The 20657-nt window shown below is 51.7% G+C and overlaps 1 protein-coding gene across 5 annotated transcripts in view; it reads left to right on the top strand.

Annotated features, from left to right (window-relative positions):
* Window positions 1–20657, top strand: part of PER1 (period circadian regulator 1) — a 37600-nt gene that overhangs the window by 13213 nt on the left and 3730 nt on the right. For 3 of the 5 annotated variants that reach the window (XM_083580793.1, XM_083580795.1, XM_083580794.1), the window contains 21 exons: window positions 3403–3875; window positions 4024–4122; window positions 4554–4708; window positions 5149–5270; window positions 5853–6054; window positions 6399–6450; window positions 8043–8185; window positions 9103–9181; window positions 9574–9680; window positions 9853–10006; window positions 10414–10522; window positions 10640–10771; window positions 11355–11463; window positions 11759–11915; window positions 12728–12855; window positions 13366–13569; window positions 16076–16330; window positions 16448–17184; window positions 18486–18663; window positions 19575–19767; window positions 20191–20341. In XM_083580793.1, the coding sequence (XP_083436919.1) occupies window positions 3607–3875; window positions 4024–4122; window positions 4554–4708; window positions 5149–5270; window positions 5853–6054; window positions 6399–6450; window positions 8043–8185; window positions 9103–9181; window positions 9574–9680; window positions 9853–10006; window positions 10414–10522; window positions 10640–10771; window positions 11355–11463; window positions 11759–11915; window positions 12728–12855; window positions 13366–13569; window positions 16076–16330; window positions 16448–17184; window positions 18486–18663; window positions 19575–19767; window positions 20191–20341 (3735 nt within the window). In that variant the 5' untranslated portion in view covers window positions 3403–3606. Of the gene's footprint in view, window positions 1–3402; window positions 3876–4023; window positions 4123–4553; window positions 4709–5148; window positions 5271–5852; window positions 6055–6398; window positions 6874–7672; window positions 8186–9102; window positions 9182–9573; window positions 9681–9852; window positions 10007–10413; window positions 10523–10639; window positions 10772–11354; window positions 11464–11758; window positions 11916–12727; window positions 12856–13365; window positions 13570–16075; window positions 16331–16447; window positions 17185–18485; window positions 18664–19574; window positions 19768–20190; window positions 20342–20657 lie in introns of all 5 variants that reach the window. The other 2 variants (XM_083580797.1, XM_083580796.1) reach the window with 1 other exon arrangement.

Below are 20657 nucleotides of genomic sequence, written 5' to 3' on the forward strand. Positions count from 1 at the left end.
GGCATGATATCATAATCTCAAATGGGACTGTCTCTGCATTGGTGCTTGCTTATGGGTTTCACTGCTACCACAGTCTTGAAACCCCTTGCAGGAGTTTCTGCAAATTCCTGATGACTGCTTAGCTTAGGAGTGGCTTTGTGGGCTAGGCAGTCTCCAAGGGTGTGTTGCTTGTCCACGGCCACTTTCCTTGCCTCTGACGTCAGCATAGCTTGTTTTGATATGCAAGCGCTCTTGTTTTTGAAACTTCACGATTCGAACCATAAACCCCTTTTTTAAAAAATTGCTCAGTCAACCTTACCGCTGCTTGCAGCAGTCTATTTTTATTTTGTTTGGCAAATTGGATATAACAGCAAACCGCAGGCATTTGCAGCATTGTTTTGGCATGGACCACACTCTGCAAATCTTTTATTGGCATGGCACCAGAGCTGATCCCACAATGGCCACAGGCTTGGATACACTTTCTCCCCCTCCTTTGCAAAATAAAAAAATCACATTATTTTATTTATTTGCTATCACTTTGGAGGCCTAAAGTAAAAACCCTTCCAGTTTTACAAAACTTGATTTCCTGGCCACCTGAGTATTGCCACAAGCAACCAGGAAAATGGCTATGTAAAGGCTTTCTTGTTACTCTTAGGACGCACGTGATAGAAAACGAACTAAATATTTCTTCCCCCCAACCTCTCCAGACCTGTGCATTTTTTGGGCAGGGCTTTCTGGCTGCCTAGTTGCTGATTGTTTCACAAGCCCCTCCTCCTTATACCTTTTCAAGAGCAACTTGTTTCTGCATTCATGATCAGGCAGTGACAGTTACCTCTTTGCTATTATAACAAGCTTTCCCTGCTAATTTCTGCATGTCCGCCACCTGTTGAAAGATGCAGAAGCTAACCAGGTTGTCTGTAAAACTGGCAATGCAACATTTCTGTTGCATTTCTGAATTTTTCTTGGGAAATTGTGACGAGGAGAAAAGGAGGAAAACAAGTGGGATGACTCCACCACACAAATGTGGAAGTTACAACCAAAGAGTGGGAAAAAAAAATCTACTTTGGGCAGGAGGATTGTCTTACCATGTGGTATGAACTTCCAGAGCAGGCATTTGCCCACAGAAGTTTATGCCATATGTAGTTAACTTGGCACAGGACATTTCATGTTGCAGTTCAACAGGCTAATCATGCTACTTGCCTTGAAGTAAAAACAGCAATCCAGCCACTTCCAAATCAGTTTCGTAAATTGAAGAGCCATGTGCATCTACTGGCATCCCATGGGGCTGTATTCTAGGGAAATGTGTTTGGTTTCACTGTGTTAAGATTACATGTTTCACAGAACACTTAACCCAAGCACAGGAGCAAAGAGCTCTGTAACGCTCAAAAGTTGGCGCTTAAACCTGTATTGGCCTTCTCCAGGTGTTCTGGGCAACAGCTCCCATTAGCACCTCCCTACTGGCTGGGAATGGCTTCCAAAAGACCTGGAGGGCACCAGGTTGGGGGAAGGCTGACCTTGTAATCATAGCCTCTTCTGGATGTTCGTTGAGATGCCAAACTTTGTGATTCTGAATCATCATCCCTAGTCACACCTTCATTGGAACTATGGGAGTTTTGTTGTTCTGAAATTTGCGGAGTGTAAAGCTGTGACCTTGAGCACTGCTACTTAAAATTAAGCCATGGTGGGGAACATTTGCAAAGAACATGATTTTTAAAAAAATGTGTGAAGAGGAAACCGCTCCGGGGTAACTGCATTTGTAATCCTCCAACATTTGCTTTATTCATCTGCCAGGACCCTGAGCTCTGGGTCCTGTGTTCCTGTGGTGACCCTGTGGAATGTGGCACTCTTTGTTCCTAGGGTCTCAGGCTATAGCAGATGGATAATAATAATAGAAAAAAAGATCACCGCCTCCTTCTTTATTTAGTATGTTTTGTTTCTTCCTTTTAAAAAATGCTTTCTCATGCCAGGATCACTGACTAAAACCTCTGCTAGCAGAGATGGTGGGAAAATGCTGATTAGAGCTGGTCTTTAAAACAGGAGCTTTCGCTTGGTTTTACTGACTTTAGGGAGAGTGGGGTGTGAATCTCCCCTTTGTAATTAAGACTAAAGATAGCAAGCATGCAGAGTTAGAAGAGCTAAATATAGTTTGGCTAAAGGACATTAGTCAGCCTGGTAAATGGACCTTCCTGAGTGATAGAAGCCCAGGGGGCGGGGGGGGGGGGGAGAGAGCAGAGGACATTAAAAAAAAAAAATAGACCTCTGGTGATGTAGCACCATTGATGTATATTTATGTTTTACAGGGAACAGAAGCAAAACCAACAAATATGTAAAAGCGAAGCAGTCCCTGCCCCAAAGAGCTTTACATCTAGTGATGCTTTCTCTGAGGCCACTCAGTGAGCTTCATGAATGAGGAAGGATTTAGAACTTGTATCTCCACTTAGAACCAGACCCACCTTCTTCCTTGCCCATGAGTACTACTTCCCAGTAGCCCTTCAAAGCCTCTTGTATGAATTATTATATTTTAAATGCCTGAAAACTAATCCCTGGCATTTTGTGCTTGGTAGAGGCTTGCCACTCTTGATTCTGTAGGGAAGGAAGGGTGTTCTGGGCCTTGGCTTAGCTTCCCCTTCAGCCTGGGCTTTCATCTTGACTGTATTTTCTTCTTTCCTTTCTCCTCTAAACTTTATTTCCAGAAGGCAGCAATGTTGGCACAAGGTCACATAAGCCTTAATTTCCCTGGAAGCCTAGAAAGCCACCCCACCCCCGTGCTTGGATATCGTGACCTTTGTGATTGATGAGCACCACAGCAATGGGTTGGGGCTGTGCGGAACAAACAAGGCTTGGGATTTCCAGATTGAAGAGAGAGGGGTCAGAACTAGGAGGGGTGAATGAAAGCGCTTTCAGGAACTCCTTGCCATTTCTTAATTATCCAGGAGCACTAACCTGAATAAGGGGTCTGTAATGCTCTAGAGCACCTTCCTCCCCCCGTCCAAGAAGGACCATGGTGCTCATCTAGCCACCAGATGTTCACGTATCCAAGCACCTGAGAGGCAGAGCTGCCTAGTTTATATAAAAGCAGAGGAGGGCTTCTGATACTGGACCAGATAATCCTCTGTAAGCCCTATTATTTAATACTGTGTTTTGGTTTCAGGCTCAAACAGCTGCCATTTGACACTTACTCAGTATCATGGCAAAGAGATCCTGCTACCTGGGGGATCCACATGGCAGAGGAGGCAATCTGTGTGTAGCTTTTCCAAGGGCAGTCTAGTATATTTGGTTCAGTATAGAGAAGTGATCCCACTCACTTTCCCTAACATAGGCCTTAGAGGGTTGCTTTATATTTGACATAGCTCTGAATCCAGATTTCTTGTTGAATCAGTTTTTATAACACTTTATTTTGTCTCTCTCCCCCGCCTCCAATAGGTGTCCCCTAAGACTCTCTCAACTCTGATCAAATCCATCCAGCAAAACATAGGCCATAGAGGAATCCTCTTTGACCAGTGCTTCTCCTTTCTTTTGAAGAAAAACAAAAGCTTTGTTGTTGCCTTAGCAGCTGTGGAAGTCCCAACCTTTTTCTCACCGCTGCCCCCAGTTTCCCAAAGAGGCGTCCATGTCCCAGAATCAGTAATGAGTGCTGGCTGTGAGCCGGGGCAGAGCCCTTTCGAGGGTGGTGGTAGTAGTAGTGGCGGTGGCAGCGGAGGTGGTGGGGCTGGAGCCCCACGGAGAGCCCGAGCCCAGCGTGGGGGCGAAGCCCAAGGGCAGACCAGCGATGACATGGATGTCAACAGCAATGGCTCCAGTGGCAATGAGTCGCATGGTGACTCCCACAGCAGCTCCCACAGCAGTGGCAATGGCAAAGACTCAGCCCTCCTGGAAACCACCGAAAGCAACAAGAGGTAAGGAAGCGATCGGGGTTGCAAAGGTGTGGTAAAGTGGTCTCTTGTGGGACCGACTTGGGCTAGTCCATTCTGATGCAAACTTTTGAATGTTTTTGTTTGCTTCCCAAGCAAGCTAAACTCATCTGTGCTCTGCATCTCTCTGCAGCTCCAACTCCCAAAGCCCGTCTCCTCCCAGCAGCTCTGTGGCCTACAGCCTTCTCAGTGCAAGCTCTGAGCAAGACAACCCATCGACCAGCGGCTGCAGGTAAGCAAGGACTGGGCAGGAGGAACATACTTGGGTTGGCACGTGGGGAACAAAAGTCCAGTAAAATGCTTCAAAATTGACAGCTGAAATGAGTTTTCTGAAAACTCATGGCCGTTTCTGAGAGCTCTTTCCTGGGATAACACATAATGAAGAGGGGGAATTCTGTCACACAAGAGCCATAAAATCAATTGGGGAAAAGGGGGGGGGAGCCATTTTGTATGTGGCTTTTAGTCAAAGTCAATATATTTTACTTCCTTTAAAAATACAACAACTGGCCAAGTTATTTTGAGTTGGTTCCATTTCCATTGGGCACTTGGAAAAAGATGCGCAGTCAGTTCAGCCAATCAGTGCAACCCCCTCCCGAAAGGAGCCCCTGACTGCTTTTTGCAGCTGACTTGACCCCTGTTTGTGTGTTCCTTGTGCCACTGCAGCAGTGAACAGTCTGCCCGTGTGAAGACTCAGAAGGAGCTCATGAAGGCCCTGAAGGAGATGAAGATCCGGCTGCCCTCCGAGAAGCGCAGCAAGGGGAAGTCAGGGACTCTGGCCACCCTGCAGTATGCACTGTCCTGTGTGAAACAGGTGCAAGGTACGTTCTGTGACCTTTGTGTGTGTGTCTGTATTTATGTTTTCCTGACTTTGCTGTAAACCACAGCAGCACAGACTTATTTGCCAGCTGCCATTCCCACCCAGCCCCTCAAGTTATTCCCCCTATTTGAGCCAGAAACCTCTGTCAGGGGTCTAGGGTTACTGGGGCACAAAGGGCCTTGGGCAGGCGCTTCTCTTATGTGTCCCTGTTGGCATGACGAGCACAGTAATTTCCATGTGGTTTGCACAGTGTGTTGTGCCTGTGGGCTTTTGTGTAAGGGTGATGTGCCTGGTTTTCTCTCCCGCAAAAGTGTGGGTCCAGGTGCGATCCCGTAGAATAAAAGCGTCCAGCTGGTCACACGTAAAGCGAGGGCCTTTTGCCTTTCAGAGCTCTGTAGATCTCTTGTTAACATGCTCCTCCTCTTCCTTCCCCCTTTCCAGCCAGCCAGGATTACTACCAGCAGTGGACCATTGATGACAACCAGCCCTGCAATCTGGACATGTCCACCTACACTATTGAGGAGCTGGAAAGCATCACCTCAGAATACACTCTCAAGAACCCAGTGAGTATTCTGCCTTGTTCGTCACACCCCAGGCCTTTCCTTCTCGCTGTTCATTTCGCCGCCGCCAGAGAAATCTTGCCTCTCGTTAAAGAAGTGCTCTTGACTGGCTTTCCAGTGTGCACGCCTGCTTCCCCAGTGCTTTCAGCATGGACACTGCAATCCAGCTGGGTGCTACCAGCTTTGATATCTCCATGCGTATTTAAGGACCAAGCTGAACCCAGCACCCTGTCTTCCTTAGCAGAGGCCAGCCTAAAGCTTCCAGGCACCTCTTGAGCAGGGTGCAAAGGCAGTCGCCTTTCCCTGTTCTGTGTTCGCGGCATTTGGTAATTCCAGATCAGCAGCCTTTGAGCTGCCATGGCTGGCAGCCTCTCGTAGGCCTGGCCCACTCCCTATTGGCCTAACCCTTTTGAAAACAGCTGTCAAGACTAGAATCCACCTTGAGAACAAGCTCTCCCTTCTCCCCAGCTATTGTGGCTTTGATGGATACCAACAATGCCTTCACCTCCTCCTTGAGTGGGGAGACCACACCCATAAAACAGCTGCCATTCCCCAACCTTAACCCTGCTGCTTTTGCTCTCAAAGGACACATTCTCGGTGGCCGTCTCTTTCACCACGGGGAAGATCGTCTACATCTCAGATCAGGCAGCCTTCATTCTGCGCTGCAAGAAGGATGTCTTCAAGGGGGCCAAGTTTGCAGAGTTCCTGGCGCCGCAAGATGTCAGCATCTTCTATGGGTCCACAGCGCCATACCACTTGCCCTCCTGGAGCGCCTGCACCTCTGCCAGTAAGTGTTCTGGCTGGCTGGGGCTGATGGGGTTTGTAGTCCAGAACACCCAGAGGGCCCCTGATTGGCACAGGCAGCTTTAGAGAATTGGGCTAATCCAAAGCGGCAGGGGTGTTTGTTTTTTATAGCTCCTCCCACCCCCCAAATGGTACCTTTACGCCCTTTGCGGTGGCTGAGAAATGCTCTTGCATCTTGCCTCAGGTTTTAAAAAGAAGCTTGCCGGTTTCTGAAGCGGCTAAGAACTTGGCTCATGTCAGGAACTGAGCAAAGGGCCAGATTCCAGCTTGCTGCAGTTCCTAGCTAATCCTTCATCTGCCCCTTTCTCCCTCCTTCCCTCTTTGCAGCTGCAGCTGCCATGGATTACACCAAAGAGAAATCGGTCTTTTGTCGTATCAGGTGAGTTTTGTCTTCATCAGATTTTGAGGGAGGGGAAGGGAGCTGGGCTAAGTGGAAGGAATGGTGGAGACCGATTCCAGGAAATGGTTCCTAAATGAGGGTTCCTGGCATCTCCATCCTGAAATGATCCTGCCTGATCCTTGTAGACAAAGTCCTTGCTGTCTTTTCCCGCAAGGCAAACAGTTTCTAGTTTGAGCAGCGTTGCCTTCTTATAGTCCCCCTTGAAACTGTAGGCAATCTGGGTTCTGAGGTGTATGTAAATTGGCAGAGTTTGCTTGTACTAGCAGCACAAATCTGATGTGGCAACAAACCAACCTTCAGGTGTGCCCAAAAGAACCAGGACCTGTGCCTCTTGTGTTTTGAAGATCGCAGCATTTGAATATTGCAAAGACGGAGAGAGAACACCACGCCCCCCCCCCCCCGGTCATTTTCATCCCTAGGCTTTCTTGAGGGGTGAGGGGACAGAAAGGGTGGCTTTTTAAAATCTCACCAAATAGGAGAGCAAGAGAACAGTGCCTTTTTCAGCCATGTGGAGCAAGGCTCAGGGCTCCCATTTCATCCTCTATGTGTGTTTTTACCCTCCACCCCAAGTGGTGTTCTCCCTACAATTTGACGTGTGTGAATCACGTGGTTGGCCTCACATGTCGTCCGTGTCTCCTTGCTTAGCCTGCAGAATGACTGTGTTCCTTGGCAGGTTTCAACTCATTTAATGTGCTCGTGGGTTGGCCTATATCCCCCCTTTCAAAGGGAGAAGGATGCAGTTTGCTTTGGATTGGGGGGGGGGGGAGAGAGAATTTTGCATCTACCCACTCCAGTTCCTTGCTCTGCACACGCTTTCAGAGTTAGACCCAAACCAGTGAGCCACAAGCAAGGAGTGTGTTGGGTAGCAGGAAAACAGAAGTGGAAAGCTGGTGTCTCTGTATTTATTTGTATGTATATGCCAATATGTTTTGATAGCAACACCTTTTAAAATGTCTGGATGGCTAGCTTTGTGTTGTGCTGGGTTCAGTGCATTCTGGGACCGGAGTGCCAAGCAGGATTATAGGGTGGCCCCAACAGCCAGTTCTCTATATCTTTTTAAACCTTTTCCTCTTGATAGTACTACTTTATTACTTGCTAAGCCATCTCGAGCATCACTTTGGTCAAGGGGCAACCTAGAAATTTAAACAGTGCTGGTCAGTTTTCAGCTGCATATGGGCTTTGCAGGGCAGCCTTGGGCAAGCCCTTTTCCCTGCCTATGTTTTCCCACCTGTGAAACGGCTTTGCCATTGCCACTGCAAGGTGGCTATGGATTTTACTGGATGCTTAAACTTTTCCAGGGGAAAAAAATCGATTTAGAAAATAAAGTGCAGAAAGAAGATGCCCCACCTGAGGAGAGAGGAAAAAAAATCCCTCCTCTAGTCAGCTGGTGAGAGAAAGGGGGGACCCCCCTCCCCCAGGTGTGACATGGGTGACAGGTGGGCAGGAGGGACATGGTGGCACCTGCAAGGTTCCCCACCTCTGGCCCCGTCACGGCTGCTGCTGTTCTGCTCCCTCCTGGTCGTCCTGGTCTCCTCTGGCCTCTGGTCTTATTGCAGGCATTTGTTTCTCAGCGGAGGCTACGAGAGTGGTCGCGGGCTGCGCTACTACCCCTTCCGGCTCACGCCTTACTTGACCAAAGTGCAGGACTCGGACAGCGCCGAGGGACAGCCCTGCTGCCTGCTCATTGCCGAGCGCATCCACTCGGGCTACGAAGGTAAGGGGGTGTCCAGGCGGGAGAGAGCAGGGCCTGCAGGCAGCCTCTGCAGCACCCCTGCCATGTCTCTGTGCCCCATTTCATTTTGCCCCATTTTGCTGGTGGTGTTAGGAATCCATCCCACAAATTAAATTGCACTGTGCGCTACCGTGTCTGGCCACACGATGGCAGCAGAGGTTGGGCTGAAGGTGCTTGGGAAGCAGGGACCCTCTTAGCATCTAGTCACATGGGCCTTCCTTGTGCTTTTCCTCCACGCTGGGAATGAGCATCTCTCGCCTGCTGCTTAAACTCTCAGCATCCTGAGCAAAATTTAGTTTTGAACACCTGTTTGAGGAGAGGTGCATACAATGGCACACAAGTGGTGTTTGCATGCAAGCCTTAAATCCTGCTCCCCCCAGTTTGGGCAGGAGAACTGTGTGCTTAAATCCAGATCTTGCCCAGCTGTGTGAAGAAGTGGGTTGGAGAGTAAAATAGGGCATGTAGCCGTGCGAAAGGCCTGGCTGCTCTGTTCTATGTGAAACATAGAGAAAGCCAAACAAGCCTCTTCCTAGGATTGCATGGGCGTGCAGGTCCAGTTTCCTCCTCTTCTCAAACAGTGCATATGCTCTTGTTATCATCAAGACCAGGACAGCGGGAGAAAAGCAATTGTGTTGTGCGTGCAAAATGCCAAGCTTCCGTTAGCCTGCCCGTGACCTAGAAGGTTGCATGTCAGTTTCCCCCCTGAAGCCACTTAAATTGTTTAGAAAAGCCAGAATTCCCGAGATATGCAGCACACTTTCCATGGAGTGTGGAAACGCAAAGTGGAGAACTTCATTTTGGAATTTAAAAGAGGCAGGTTTTGCGTACCCATAGGACAGGGAATGCCACTCATCTTCCAAACAGCTCATCTGAATTATTCTATGCTTTTTTTCCCCAAGCTCCCAGAATCCCTCCTGATAAGAGAATCTTCACTACTAGACATACCCCCAGCTGCTTATTTCAGGATGTGGATGAGCGGTAAGGAACTGGGATTTAAAAAAGGGAGATGGGATGGTATTCTGTGGAGGGGTGTGTGGGGAGGAAGACGAGTCCCTGGAAAGAGGTGCCAGGCTTTCCCTCCTGTGAGTGAGACTTGTCCTCTGTGAGTATGTGCCTGCAGTGCTGATCAGGGACCCGAAACTTCCATCATCTGGGTGGGTGGGGCCTTCACAGGCCAGGAGGACGAGGATTTGACTTGGCCGTCCATCTCGTCAGCTTAGCCATGCACTCTGCACCTTTGGTTTTATTTTTCTCTGGGGTTACAAGAACTGTACCAGTTCTTCAGAGTTGGACGATGCCTATAACCTCTGCAATGTTCAGCCTTTTCCCACGGACCCCTCGTGACCCCTCCTTGCTTTCTTTGTTTTCAGAGCTGCCCCTCTTCTAGGCTACCTCCCCCAGGACCTCATTGGGTCCCCTGTCCTCTTCTACCTGCACCCAGAGGACCGGCCTCTTATGCTGGCGATACACAAGAAGAGTGAGTACCAAAAGAAAGGAGAGAACGGCAGGGGGAGATTTTTCTTTAAAAAACCTGATTGGAAGTTTCAAGCCAATTGAAGCTTTCAGATCCTGTGTGTGTGGTGTCTTGCTAGCCTATAGGGGGCTGTGGTTGCTCTGCCGCCTCTCATCCTCCCCTCCTTCCTTCCCAGTTCTCCAGTACGGCGGCCAGCCCTTTGACCACTCACCCATCCGCTTCTGCGCCCGCAATGGGGAGTATGTCACCATCGACACCAGTTGGTCCAGCTTCGTCAACCCCTGGAGCCGCAAAGTCTCTTTCATCATGGGCAGGCATAAAGTGCGGACGTAAGTAGCCAGAGCTCTCAGCCTGTACGGATGGGCTGGGCAGGGTCTGTTTGCTTATTTCTCTGTTCGTGTCCATAAAATAAAAATAGCATTCCAGGAGAAATGAGAGGAGTAGCCACTTATGGGATGGGTGGGGTGCAGTTGACCGAAATGGGGGAGACTCCACTGGCGACAGGACCACAGGGGAAAGGGGGCGAAGGCAGAAGGCACCGCAGGAGAACCTCCAGTGGGGAGGAGTGGGAAGCAGAGTGATGGCTCTGGAAGAGGCGATGGCTCGTAATCAGAGGATAAGACAGGAAAAGAGGCGGATTCTGGGGAGGAGGGATGGCTGAGAGCTGGAAGCTCCCACCTCTTGAGGGAAGCACACATCCCGCTAACTCTGTTCTCGCCTCCCATGCTCTCTCCAGGGGCCCCCTCAACGAGGACGTCTTCACAGCCCCCAAAGCTCAGAAGGTGAAGCCTGTGGAGCTGGACATCCAGGAGCTCTCAGAGCAGATCCACCGACTCCTGCTGCAGGTAAAGAGCTCCCTCTTCTTCCTCCACTTGCCCTCTCCTTCCTTCCCTCCTTCCTTCCGAGCTCCGCCTCCTCTTCCTCTCCTATTCCAACCCTCCTCTCTTTCCTCCGCTCTGCAGCCCGTCCACAGCAATGGCTCCATGGGCCTCTGCAGCATGGGCAGCAACGCTTCGCACGAGCAGTTCCTGAGCATCGCCTCCTCCAGCGACAGCAACGGCATCCCCAATGAGGAGGCACAAGCTGTTCGGCCGGTGAGTTTAGAAATGCAAGTTGATTTTTTTGGGGGGGAGTGTCCACTGATAGGGGTGTCTTAAGATTCATGCAATGGGTGTTGGGTCTTTGCTTCCATTTCCACATCCACCTGGCAAAGCTCCCACCTGTAAAATGGGCATCTTCATAATGGCTTACCTGGTGGCAGATTTTTACACACCCCCTCAGAGAGTTTGAAAGTCTCGCAGAGAGAGAAATCTGCTCTTTAGGCCAGTGTTTCTCAGCCTTTAAAAACTCACGCTGCCTTTTAGCTAACATAGAGATCCCACACATCCCTTCAAACCTGGCTCTCTTTCAAATGGACTGAAATCTTTGGCTTTTTACTGGGTGAGGTTGCAGTTTGGGCATGCACCTCTGGCTGCTGAGAAACACTGCCCTAGGACAGTCTTCCCCAGCCTGGTGCCCTCCAGGTACTTTGGACTTCAGCTGGGGCTGATGAGAGTTAGCATCCAAAACAATTGGAGGGCATCAGGTTGGGGAAAGCTGCTCTAGAAAGGGTTCCGTAGAGGCTTCTCCCTTGGAGAGGAGAGCTTGGGGCTGACTCTGCTTCCCTCTTGATCCCAGATGACCTTCCAGGAGATCTGCAAGGATGTGCATATGGTGAAGAACCAGGGCCAGCAGGTCTTCATTGAATCCCGAGTCAAGCCCCAGCCTGCCAAGCATTCCCGGCCAGGTGAGATGGTTGACTGGCCCCTGCCCCTTCTTCCTGCTCATCGTTCCCACCTTGAGGCCTGCTGACCTCACTTGGCCTCATTGTTGTGGATTTGGCCAAAGGACTTTCGAGGTTTCTTCCCTCTGTCTTGGCCCATTTCTAGCGGGGGGGGGGGGTGAATTGAGGGAGGGACGGTTTCCATTGGCAGGGCCTCTCAGAGCTGGGACAAGCATGTTCTGGTGTGGCCTGGGAACAAAGTTTACTCTCCTTCTGTGGGTTGTGACCTTCTCTGTGTCTCTCCCCCACCCCTTTCTAGCTCTGAAAGCACCAGTCAGCTGCAACAGGCAGCCTCTAGAGACCCTGAGGGACTTGGAGAGGAGGCCAGCAAAGGCAGCCACCTCTGAGGAATCAGTCAGGAAGGAGCCTTCCAACTATTCATACCAGCAGATCAACTGCCTGGATGGCATCATAAGGTGAGCGAGGTCTGCTGGGGAGCCACAACCACGAAAGAGCAATGTACAAGGCAGCGAATGCTCCCAGAACTAAGGACTTTTACATGAGTTCACTTATTTCCTCCTCCCTCTCTGTTTATTTTCCTTTTGTGTGTGTGCATTTTTATTTTTTAGATTGTGAGCCTGAAAACAGGGATCTGTAGGGTGCTTTGGGCACCTTTGTGGCTGAAGAGCAGGATAACCTGCTTAAAAAATCCTAAAAGGCAAATGAAATGGAAATAGCTGAGCCCTTCAGAGTCGGTTCAGCACCAGAACGGGAATGTGTTTTCTGGGAGGAATATTTTGCTCTTTGGTTATTTAAGAAAGGGCAACACTGCTTCTTAGACTGCAGCCTCAACTCCTCTTACCTGAGAGGAAGGCCCGTTGAATTTAGCAGGACTTATTTCTGAATAGGCATGGCTAGGAAGATTGCACTGCATTATGTTGAGATGCAGAGTAGGTGAAATGATGTTACGGATTTCTCCCCTCATTGGTGCTCATGTAGAAACATGCAACCTTCAGGATTTCATAGAACTCGTGACAGATTCATTTTTTAAGTGCTATCTGTTTAAGTGTTCTCTGAAGCTCTAAAGCTTCCTTACTTTGTGTCTCCTCCTGCAGTTTGAGACCAACAAAGCACCGTGTTTTCAGATCGCCACTCCTAGTGGTGTGGAGTTAGGCATGGAGTCCTTTCCTGAGTTTTCCTACCCCCCCTAGTAATAATTACAATAATGATAATAGGTTTTTCATCTCTGTTAATCTTAGTTTTCTGCCTTTCTCTTCTCCCTCAACAGGTATCTGGAGAGTTGCAACATTCCAAGCCGCGTGAAGCGAAAATGCGGCTCTTCCTCTTACACCACGTCCTCGAATTCCGATGATGACAAGCAAAAGGCAGGCGAGGAGCTGGCCTCTCTAAGCAAAGGTGATTCTCCTCTCCTTTCCTTTCCTCTACTTAGGTATTAATCATCCCCCTTCCCCTGTTTTCCTGAGGTATCAGTTTCCACCCTGCTTGCCAAGTGTACAGGTTGATGCCCCTCCTCCTCCTCCTGTACCAAGTTCATGTTTGTATGCAATCATGGATGCTGTGTGAGGTGCAGGGGGCGGAGGGGTGTGTGTGTGTGTCTGTCTGTGTGTGTGTAGCAATTGCAGGGTCTGCAGGTCTGTCCTCCAGGAAGCTTGAACTCCCCCTCCCCCTTGTTGGATGCTGGCCTTGGCGTTCCAGATCCCTCGTGATCTCTTTTTCCCCCCTCTCTCCATCCGTGGCGAGACCCCAGACGGGCTGATGAGCCCTTTGGCATCTTGACGTCCTCTTGTGGTCGTGCCGGTCGGCAGTCTTGGACCCCCCCCCCCGGCCCCCTCCCTCCCTCCCTGCCCCCTTACTCCATGCTGCCGCCCCACCGCCATGCTAACCCACCGTTGTCTCTTTGAACAGATGCGCCGGAGGAAATACTGCCGACCCCGGAGAGCCAGCCCAAGAGCCTAGAGGAGCCTGGGACGGCAGCAGCTGCTGTGGTGGGAGGCCCACTCACTCCGCTGGCCTTGCCTAGCAAAGCCGAGAGCGTGGTCTCTGTGACCAGTCAGTGTAGCTTCAGCAGTACCATCGTCCACGTGGGAGACAAGAAGCCCCCCGAGTCGGGTATGGGAGGTGGACACCATGTTTTTCTTGGGGGGGCGGCGGTGCGGGGTTGCTGGGGGGCGGGGGGCTGGAACTGGAACTGGAGGTGTTCCTTTGCTTACAGCTTGACTCTGCTTCCGCGGGGCTGGCAAGCAGCTTCGAAGGAGGGTTGTCTTCACATGGTGCATAGGAGGCTTTTGGGGTCGCTCTGGCAGCCGTTTTGCAAATGCAGCTGTGTAAAAGAAGGCCAGCCTAGACCCCATGTGTTAAAAAAAGCAGGACCACGCCCCCGCTTCTTCTCCCCCTCTTCTCCCCCTGCTTGGGAGCTTCTGGCCAGGGAGCTTCTGGCCAGTCGGCAGCAACGATGAGAGGGCTTGATTAGCTGCCCTGGTGCAGATTCGAGACAGGAAGGCTAACCTTCCATTTAGAGCTACAGAGTCAGCAGCTGGATTGCCAAATCAAGCAGCGAGTGCCTTCTTCTGCTGACTTTTGCTGGCCGCAAACTGGATGGTGCTGGTGCTGGTTCTTGCCTTCCTCTGCTTTAGTCGGCTGCTCTTCCTTCTTTTTCTGCAGCCAGCCTTCATTTTTGCTTGCGCAGGAGCCTGCAACATTACCAGGAGAGCAGCCGAAAGGCTTTATCTGGGTGACCCCAAAGGGCCATCTGCCTTGGAAGCCCAAGCCCTCAAGCTCAATCTCCAGTGGCTTATCCAAGTAGAGTTGGGAAAGAGCACTTCCAGTCAGGGTGGACAGTACAAAGCTAGCTGGACCCAGTGGTCTGACTCAGTAGAAGGCAGCCTCTTAACACTCCTACATTTAGATTTCTGCTGTTGCAGGCAGCCACCATTTGGCATGACAAACTCTGGAGAAATCCCAGGCTCTTTTCACTTCTGTAGTTTGGTGCCCGTCTTGTCAGGCACCTCACGCCCCGCTGCTGTCTCTCCTGTCAGTCTTGGGCAAGATGGCTGGTTCTTTGCGCATGGGGGGCAGCTGAAGAGAGAGGCAGGCAAGGCCTTTGCAAGTTTCATCTAAGCTAGCCTCAGGAAGGGAGAGCATTCCCTCCCCACCCTCCAAACATGTCTCTTTCTAGTAGGGTTCAGGCACTTTCCTTGCCAGCTTTCCTGCAAAATTTGCAGCGTGTGGATAGGCCTTGTGCTTGGCGTTGTCATTGCACATATCCCTCCACGCTTTTTGCTCACATCTGACCCACCAGTTCCCTCACATCATTGTAGTGGTCCAGTCTGCTTTTTTACCTTGCACGACACGTGAGACTTTAGGGTCAGGCAGGAAGGGGCCACTCCATGAGACCTCAGGTTTCGCTCCCCTGTGGAAGGGAGGGGGCACATTATCCATGACGGTGCACCCCTCCTTCTGAGGCCAGTTGATTCCTTTTCACTGGGACAGCTCAGTCGGTGGAGCATGAGATCTTGATCTCATGGTCGTGGGTTCGAGCCCCACATTGGACAAAAAGATTCCTGCATTGCGAGAAGGGTGCTCCAGAACCTCGTGGCCTCTTCCAACTCATGATTCTACTAATTCAATCAACATCTGGGCTTTCTGACATAATCCCCAGGAGGAGCATGTCTTGCAGGGATCCTTTCATGGGATCTCTAGAAACTGTCCCTGGATGAGCATTTCAGAGGCAAATGCTTTCACCTCCTAAACAGCAAGGCGGCAATTCATTCCTGGAAACCGCACAAGACTCTTGGAATAGGAAATGCAGGGCTGTCAGGCAGAACCCTGTTTATGAGGCCATCTTGTGTTCAGTGCATCCAAGCTTCCACGTTATACAGGACTCTCCTGCAGGCATAAATGTTCAGACTGTGTGTGTATGTGTGTGTATATTATAGTAATAATTCTGTGCATGATTCAACATGTGCTTCTGTGTGGATAGATATCTAGGTAGATGTTGCCCGCTCCAGCTGGTGTTCAGCTGGCAAACCTTTATGGTGTTTAAACCAAGGAAGGTTTAAGTAGGGACAATGTCTTAACCATCCTTTCTCCTCCCTTGATGCATTTTTCTCCAATTTGTCAAATTCTCTATAGAAGTTAGTCGCCCTACCTCCCAAAAAAACAACGCAAAAGTTGCAGCTTTTCTCCCCCTGCTTAACCTGTTTAGAAGCCACAGAGAGTGGCTGACAGCTGGATTTGTAGCCCTCTTACATCAAAGAAGATTCTAACCTCCTTTTCCCACAATTTATTTCCTTAATATGTGGCAAATTCATATGAGAGCTTAGCTCAGCTGGGGCTGTGCAGGGTAAAATTAGGACCCAAGCTTTTTGTTGCAGATTAAAATGGAAAGGCAGAGGAACTTATTCCCAGCATGGCCTGGGATGATGGTAGAAAAAGATGACTCGTGTCTGTTAGTGTGTGTGTTTGGAGGGGCTGGTCTAAAGAAACAGGAGATATAAATAATGAGAACACATAAATATGCTGGGGAAAAGAAAAACCTCACATGGGGAGAAGGCAGTTGTGATGGGCTAACCTGGTTCTCTTCCCCCCCCCTTTTTTGTTCTCTCTTCCCTTGCAGATATCGTGATGATGGAGGAGGCAGCGCCCAGCGCAACCCCCCCTGCCCCCGCGCCCAGCGTCACCCCTGACCGGGAGGCGCAGTACCGCAAAGTGGGGCTGACTAAGGAAGTCCTGTCCATCCACACCCAGAAGGAGGAGCAGGCCTTCCTCACCCACTTCAAGGACCTCAGCCAGCTGCACGTCTTCAACTCGCACTCGGGGCTGAGCTGGCAGGAGCTGCGCCAGGCGGGACCCCATGCCAACGAGCAGCGAGGTAAGCCTGGTGGGCAGGACTGGGAGGAGGAGGTGGAGGAGGAAGCGGTAGAAAGGGGGAAAGAAGAAAGAGAAAGGGGGTCCCTCATTCTCACCCTGCCTTTTCCTTGTTCCGCAGGGCACAAAGGTCCCCGCCAGGCGTCCCGAGGCCCAGGCTGCCGCGGTCGGAGCCGGAAGTCGAAAGCCAAGCGCGTCAAGCAGAACAGGCTGGCAGAGAGCACCAGCTCCCCGCAGAGCTCCGTCTCCCCTCCCCAGCTGCCCTGCGCCCCCAGCTCCTCCTCCTGGGCCCCCTCTGGCAACTCCCAGGCCAGCCTTTCCGCCATGCCGTACCCGGCTGTCATGCCCACCTACCCCATCCCCGTCTTCCCCCCGCGGCCGGCCGCGCCCCCGGTCACTGAGCCCTCCCAGAGCACCCTGGCTGCCCCCCAGTTTCCCACCCCGCTGGTCACCCCCATGATGGCGCTCGTGCTGCCCAACTACGTCTTCCCCCAGATGCACGGCCCCATGCCCCCGCAGCCCTACTTCGCCGCACCCCCTGTGTTCCCCTTTGCCCCTCAGCCAGGGAGCATGCCCGTCGTCATCCCCGAGGCGGGCGCGCAGGCCCCGTCACGCTCCTCCACCCCGCACTCGCTGAGTCAGCCCGAGCGGGCCGAGTCGCCTCTCTTTGAGTCACGCTGCAGCTCCCCGCTGCAGCTCAACTTGCTGCAGATGGAGGAGATGCCCAAGCTCTGCGACCGTCAGGAGGCCGCTGGTGGAAACCAAACAGGGCCAGCTGGGGCCACCACCGACTGGGCCGTGGTGACAGCTGGACAGAGCCTGGCGAAGGAACTCAGCACTCAGAAAGAAGCGTGCATGGTGAGTCCCAAGGGACGGGGGGCTGGCTTTCTCCCCCGGGGCACTGTCAGGCCCTCTGGAAGGGCAAACGACCCAACATTTATTGATTTTTGTTATTTCACTTGCACCCCAACTTTCCTCTAAGGAGCTCAAGGTGTGACTCACATAACCCTCCCCCTTTCATCTTCACAATTACCCTGTGAGGCAGGCTAGGCTTAGAGGCAGTGACACTGACTCCAAGGTCACCCAGTGAGCTTTATTGGACAAGTGGGGGTTTGAACCCTGGTCTCCCAGGTCTTATTCCGACACTGCGCCACATTGGCTCTCCACACCACAAAATCCAGGTGTTCATTTTCTTTCCACTCAAGAGAGAACTGGGGAAACTGCTGGGGTTGGGGTTTTTTTTGAGAGAAAGTCAGAGGGAGAGCAGAGGTTCCTCTCCTCCAAAGCATTGAAATCTGAGAGCCCTGGAATGCGTTCAAAAAGAACAACGAACTTTCTCCTTCCAACTGAGGTTGGAGAATGATGCCACAAATTCCTGGATCTCTCCTGCCCTTTCCCCCATGGCTGGGGGCTCACTCCTTCCCCTTCTTCCCTACCCACCAGGGGGCTTCCCACACAAACTGGAGGATCAGAGGGGCAGCTTGGTTCCTCTTGGGAATCTCTGAGCAGAAGGCCCCGGGTTCAACCCACAGCAGCATCTCCAGCTCAGGCTGGGAACGTTTCCTGCCTGAAGCCCTGGAGAGCTGCTGCCAGTCAGTGTAGTCGGTACTGAGTTAAATGGATGAATGGGCTGACTGGATCAGGCAGCCTCCTTTCTTTCTAACCCATTGCTTACATTTTGAATTAGATATGTATGGGGGCTTCCTGCCAACCTAGTAGTTCGAAAGCACCTCAAAGTGCAAGTAGATAAATAGGTACCGCTCTGGCGGGAAGGTAAACGGCGTTTCCGTGCGCTGCTCTGGTTCGCCAGAAGCGGCTTAGTCAAGCTGCCCACATGACCCGGAAGCTGTACGCCGGCTCCCTCGGCCAGTAAAGCGAGATGAGCACCACAACCCCAGAGTCGGCCACGACTGGACCTAATGGTCAGGGGTCCCTTTACCTTTACCTATGTATGGGGGGACACCAACATGTTTTAAGTGCTTAGGCCCTCTAAAAGTCTTAATCTGGCTGTGCTGTGCTCTCTCTCTCTCTCTCTCTCCTGTGGTGGCTAATGGAGCAGTGAGGTTGGAAAGGGTGTGAGAGCTGTTGAGGCATGGACCTTCCTGCTTTGGGCCTCTGACCTAACCCTCCTGCTCCCCTGTCTCTTCCGCCCCTTGCAGGCAGAAGCGCACGACTCCTCCAACAACGATGCGCTCTCCAGCTCTAGCGACCTCCTGGACCTGCTCCTGCAGGAGGACTCCCGCTCCGGCACGGGGTCGGCTGCTTCCGGGAGTGGCTCGGCCTCCGGCTCCATGGGGTCCGGCTCCAACAGAGGCAGCACCTCCGCCAGCGGCACCAGTAAGTCTTACTCCTGTGGTGTGGGTGAGATGGAGTGAGGCTTTCTCTGTGAACTGGCTCAGTATTGTCTCCACCAAGATTTCCCAAATTGGGGTCTTCTGCTGTTGTTGGACTACAACTCCCATAATCCCTAGCTAGTAGGACCAGTGGTCAGGGATGATGAGGCTTGTAGTCCTAAACGGCTGGCTTGGGAAATGGTCTACACAACACCTGGCAGCGGTGGGTGGCTTTGTAGGGTTTCAGGTGGCGTATTACCTGGAGATACCATTTAACCCAGGATCCCCTGCGCACCAGGCACGTGCTCTGCCGCTGAGCTACGCCACAAGCAGGATGAACACAGTGGCCTTCTTGCACTTGTGATCCCCAGAGACTGGTACTTGGAGGCACGCTTGCCTCTGATTATGGTAGTTCATCCTCTCTCACTACCAACTTCCAGGAGGAATCAAAGAACATCCCTGTTTACCCAGGCCAGTTATATGCTATTGGGCTATATGCTCAGCACAGGAACCTGCCTTATACCAAGTCTGACCATTGGTCTGTCTAGCTGACTGCTGCTTCCACTGACCAATGGCTGTCCAGGGTTTCAGGCAGGGAGTCTCTCCCAGCCCTGGAGATGGCAGGGGTTGAACTTGGGACATTTTGCAAGTAGAGCAGACACTGAGCGCCAGCCCTTCAGTGCTGGTGGATGGGAGAAGCAGGGCTGTTGAGCTGAGCATGAAGGCAGTAGGTTCTCTGGGTCCCCACCCTTGTCCTCAAAGGAGAAAATAGTGCCCCCTCCAGCTTGCACGGCGACATTCTTAGCACTTCCCAAATGTGAGGGTTTGAGAGCTCCCGTGTGGCATTGGTCACATGTGCTGACGCTCCTTTTGGGGTTCCTGATTGTGTCTTGACTGGCTCCTCTTCTCTCCCAGCGAGCAGCAAGAGCAGCGGCACCAGCAAGTACTTTGGAAGCATCGACTCCTCCGAGAACGACCTGCGGGGCAAGAAGCGGGCGGAGGTGGAGGACAACGAGCGCTTCATCAAGTACGTCCTGCAGGACCCCATCTGGCTGCTGATGGCCAACACCGACGACAAGGTCATGATGACCTACCAGCTCCCTGCCAGGTGAGGAGGCTGAGCTGCTCCCAGGCAGATCCCCTTTCCCATCTCGCCATGGAGGTTGCCAGGCTGCCACTGCCTCTGGCGGGCACATCCCTTCCAGGCCTTGTGCTGCTTGTTGTCTCTTGACCCAGAATCCCTTCACCCCAGCAGAGGAGGGTACTCAGTGGGGCAGGGTTGTTGCAAGTGCCAATGATAGAGAGCTGGCTTTTGCTTTCATGGGTAGTTTAATACCCGAAGCAGTGGGAGGAGAGACTTGAAGCTTTGAGGGGAAGATTTTAGCTCTCTCTGGCTCTTAAAAAAAAAGTCACTGGGGCCACTTCCATTCATTCTGGCCTCATAGCCAGGAGGATTTTGGCTCCATTTCCCTCCCTCTCGCTGCCCACTGCGCCTCTTTCCTGACCCATTTGTCCGCTTGCCCTTTGCCAGGGACCTGGAAACTGTTCTGAAGGAGGACAGGGAAAAGTTGAAACAGATGCAGAAGCGGCAGCCCCGATTCACCGAGGAGCAGAAGAAGGAGCTGGCCGAAGTTCACTCCTGGGTCCAGAAGGGGAACTTGCCCAAGGCTATCAACATCACGGTAAGGAGTGTGACGGGCGGTATGTTTGGAATGAACAGTGCAGAAACCAGAATGGTGTCTGTGTGCCGTTTAGCGAGCATGGGTGCAGGAGAGTTCTCAAACTTTGTGTGTGCATCTAATGATGAGATTGAGTGGATATGTTCCTACAGCAGCCTAGATTCCTCATAATTGTGTCCACAACAGTTGATAGCCTCGGCAACCCGTAAGGGAATGTCTGCTGGGCAGTGAGAACAAGTCCCTAGACTTTGCGTGTGAGATGAGGGGGCTCTCCCAGATCATCGAGTGTGGGCCAGCTGCTCACCATCTTTCTTTTCCC

Source organism: Podarcis filfolensis (assembly GCF_964270895.1).
Source record: "Podarcis filfolensis genome assembly, chromosome: 13".
Lineage (NCBI taxonomy): Eukaryota > Metazoa > Chordata > Lepidosauria > Squamata > Lacertidae > Podarcis > Podarcis filfolensis.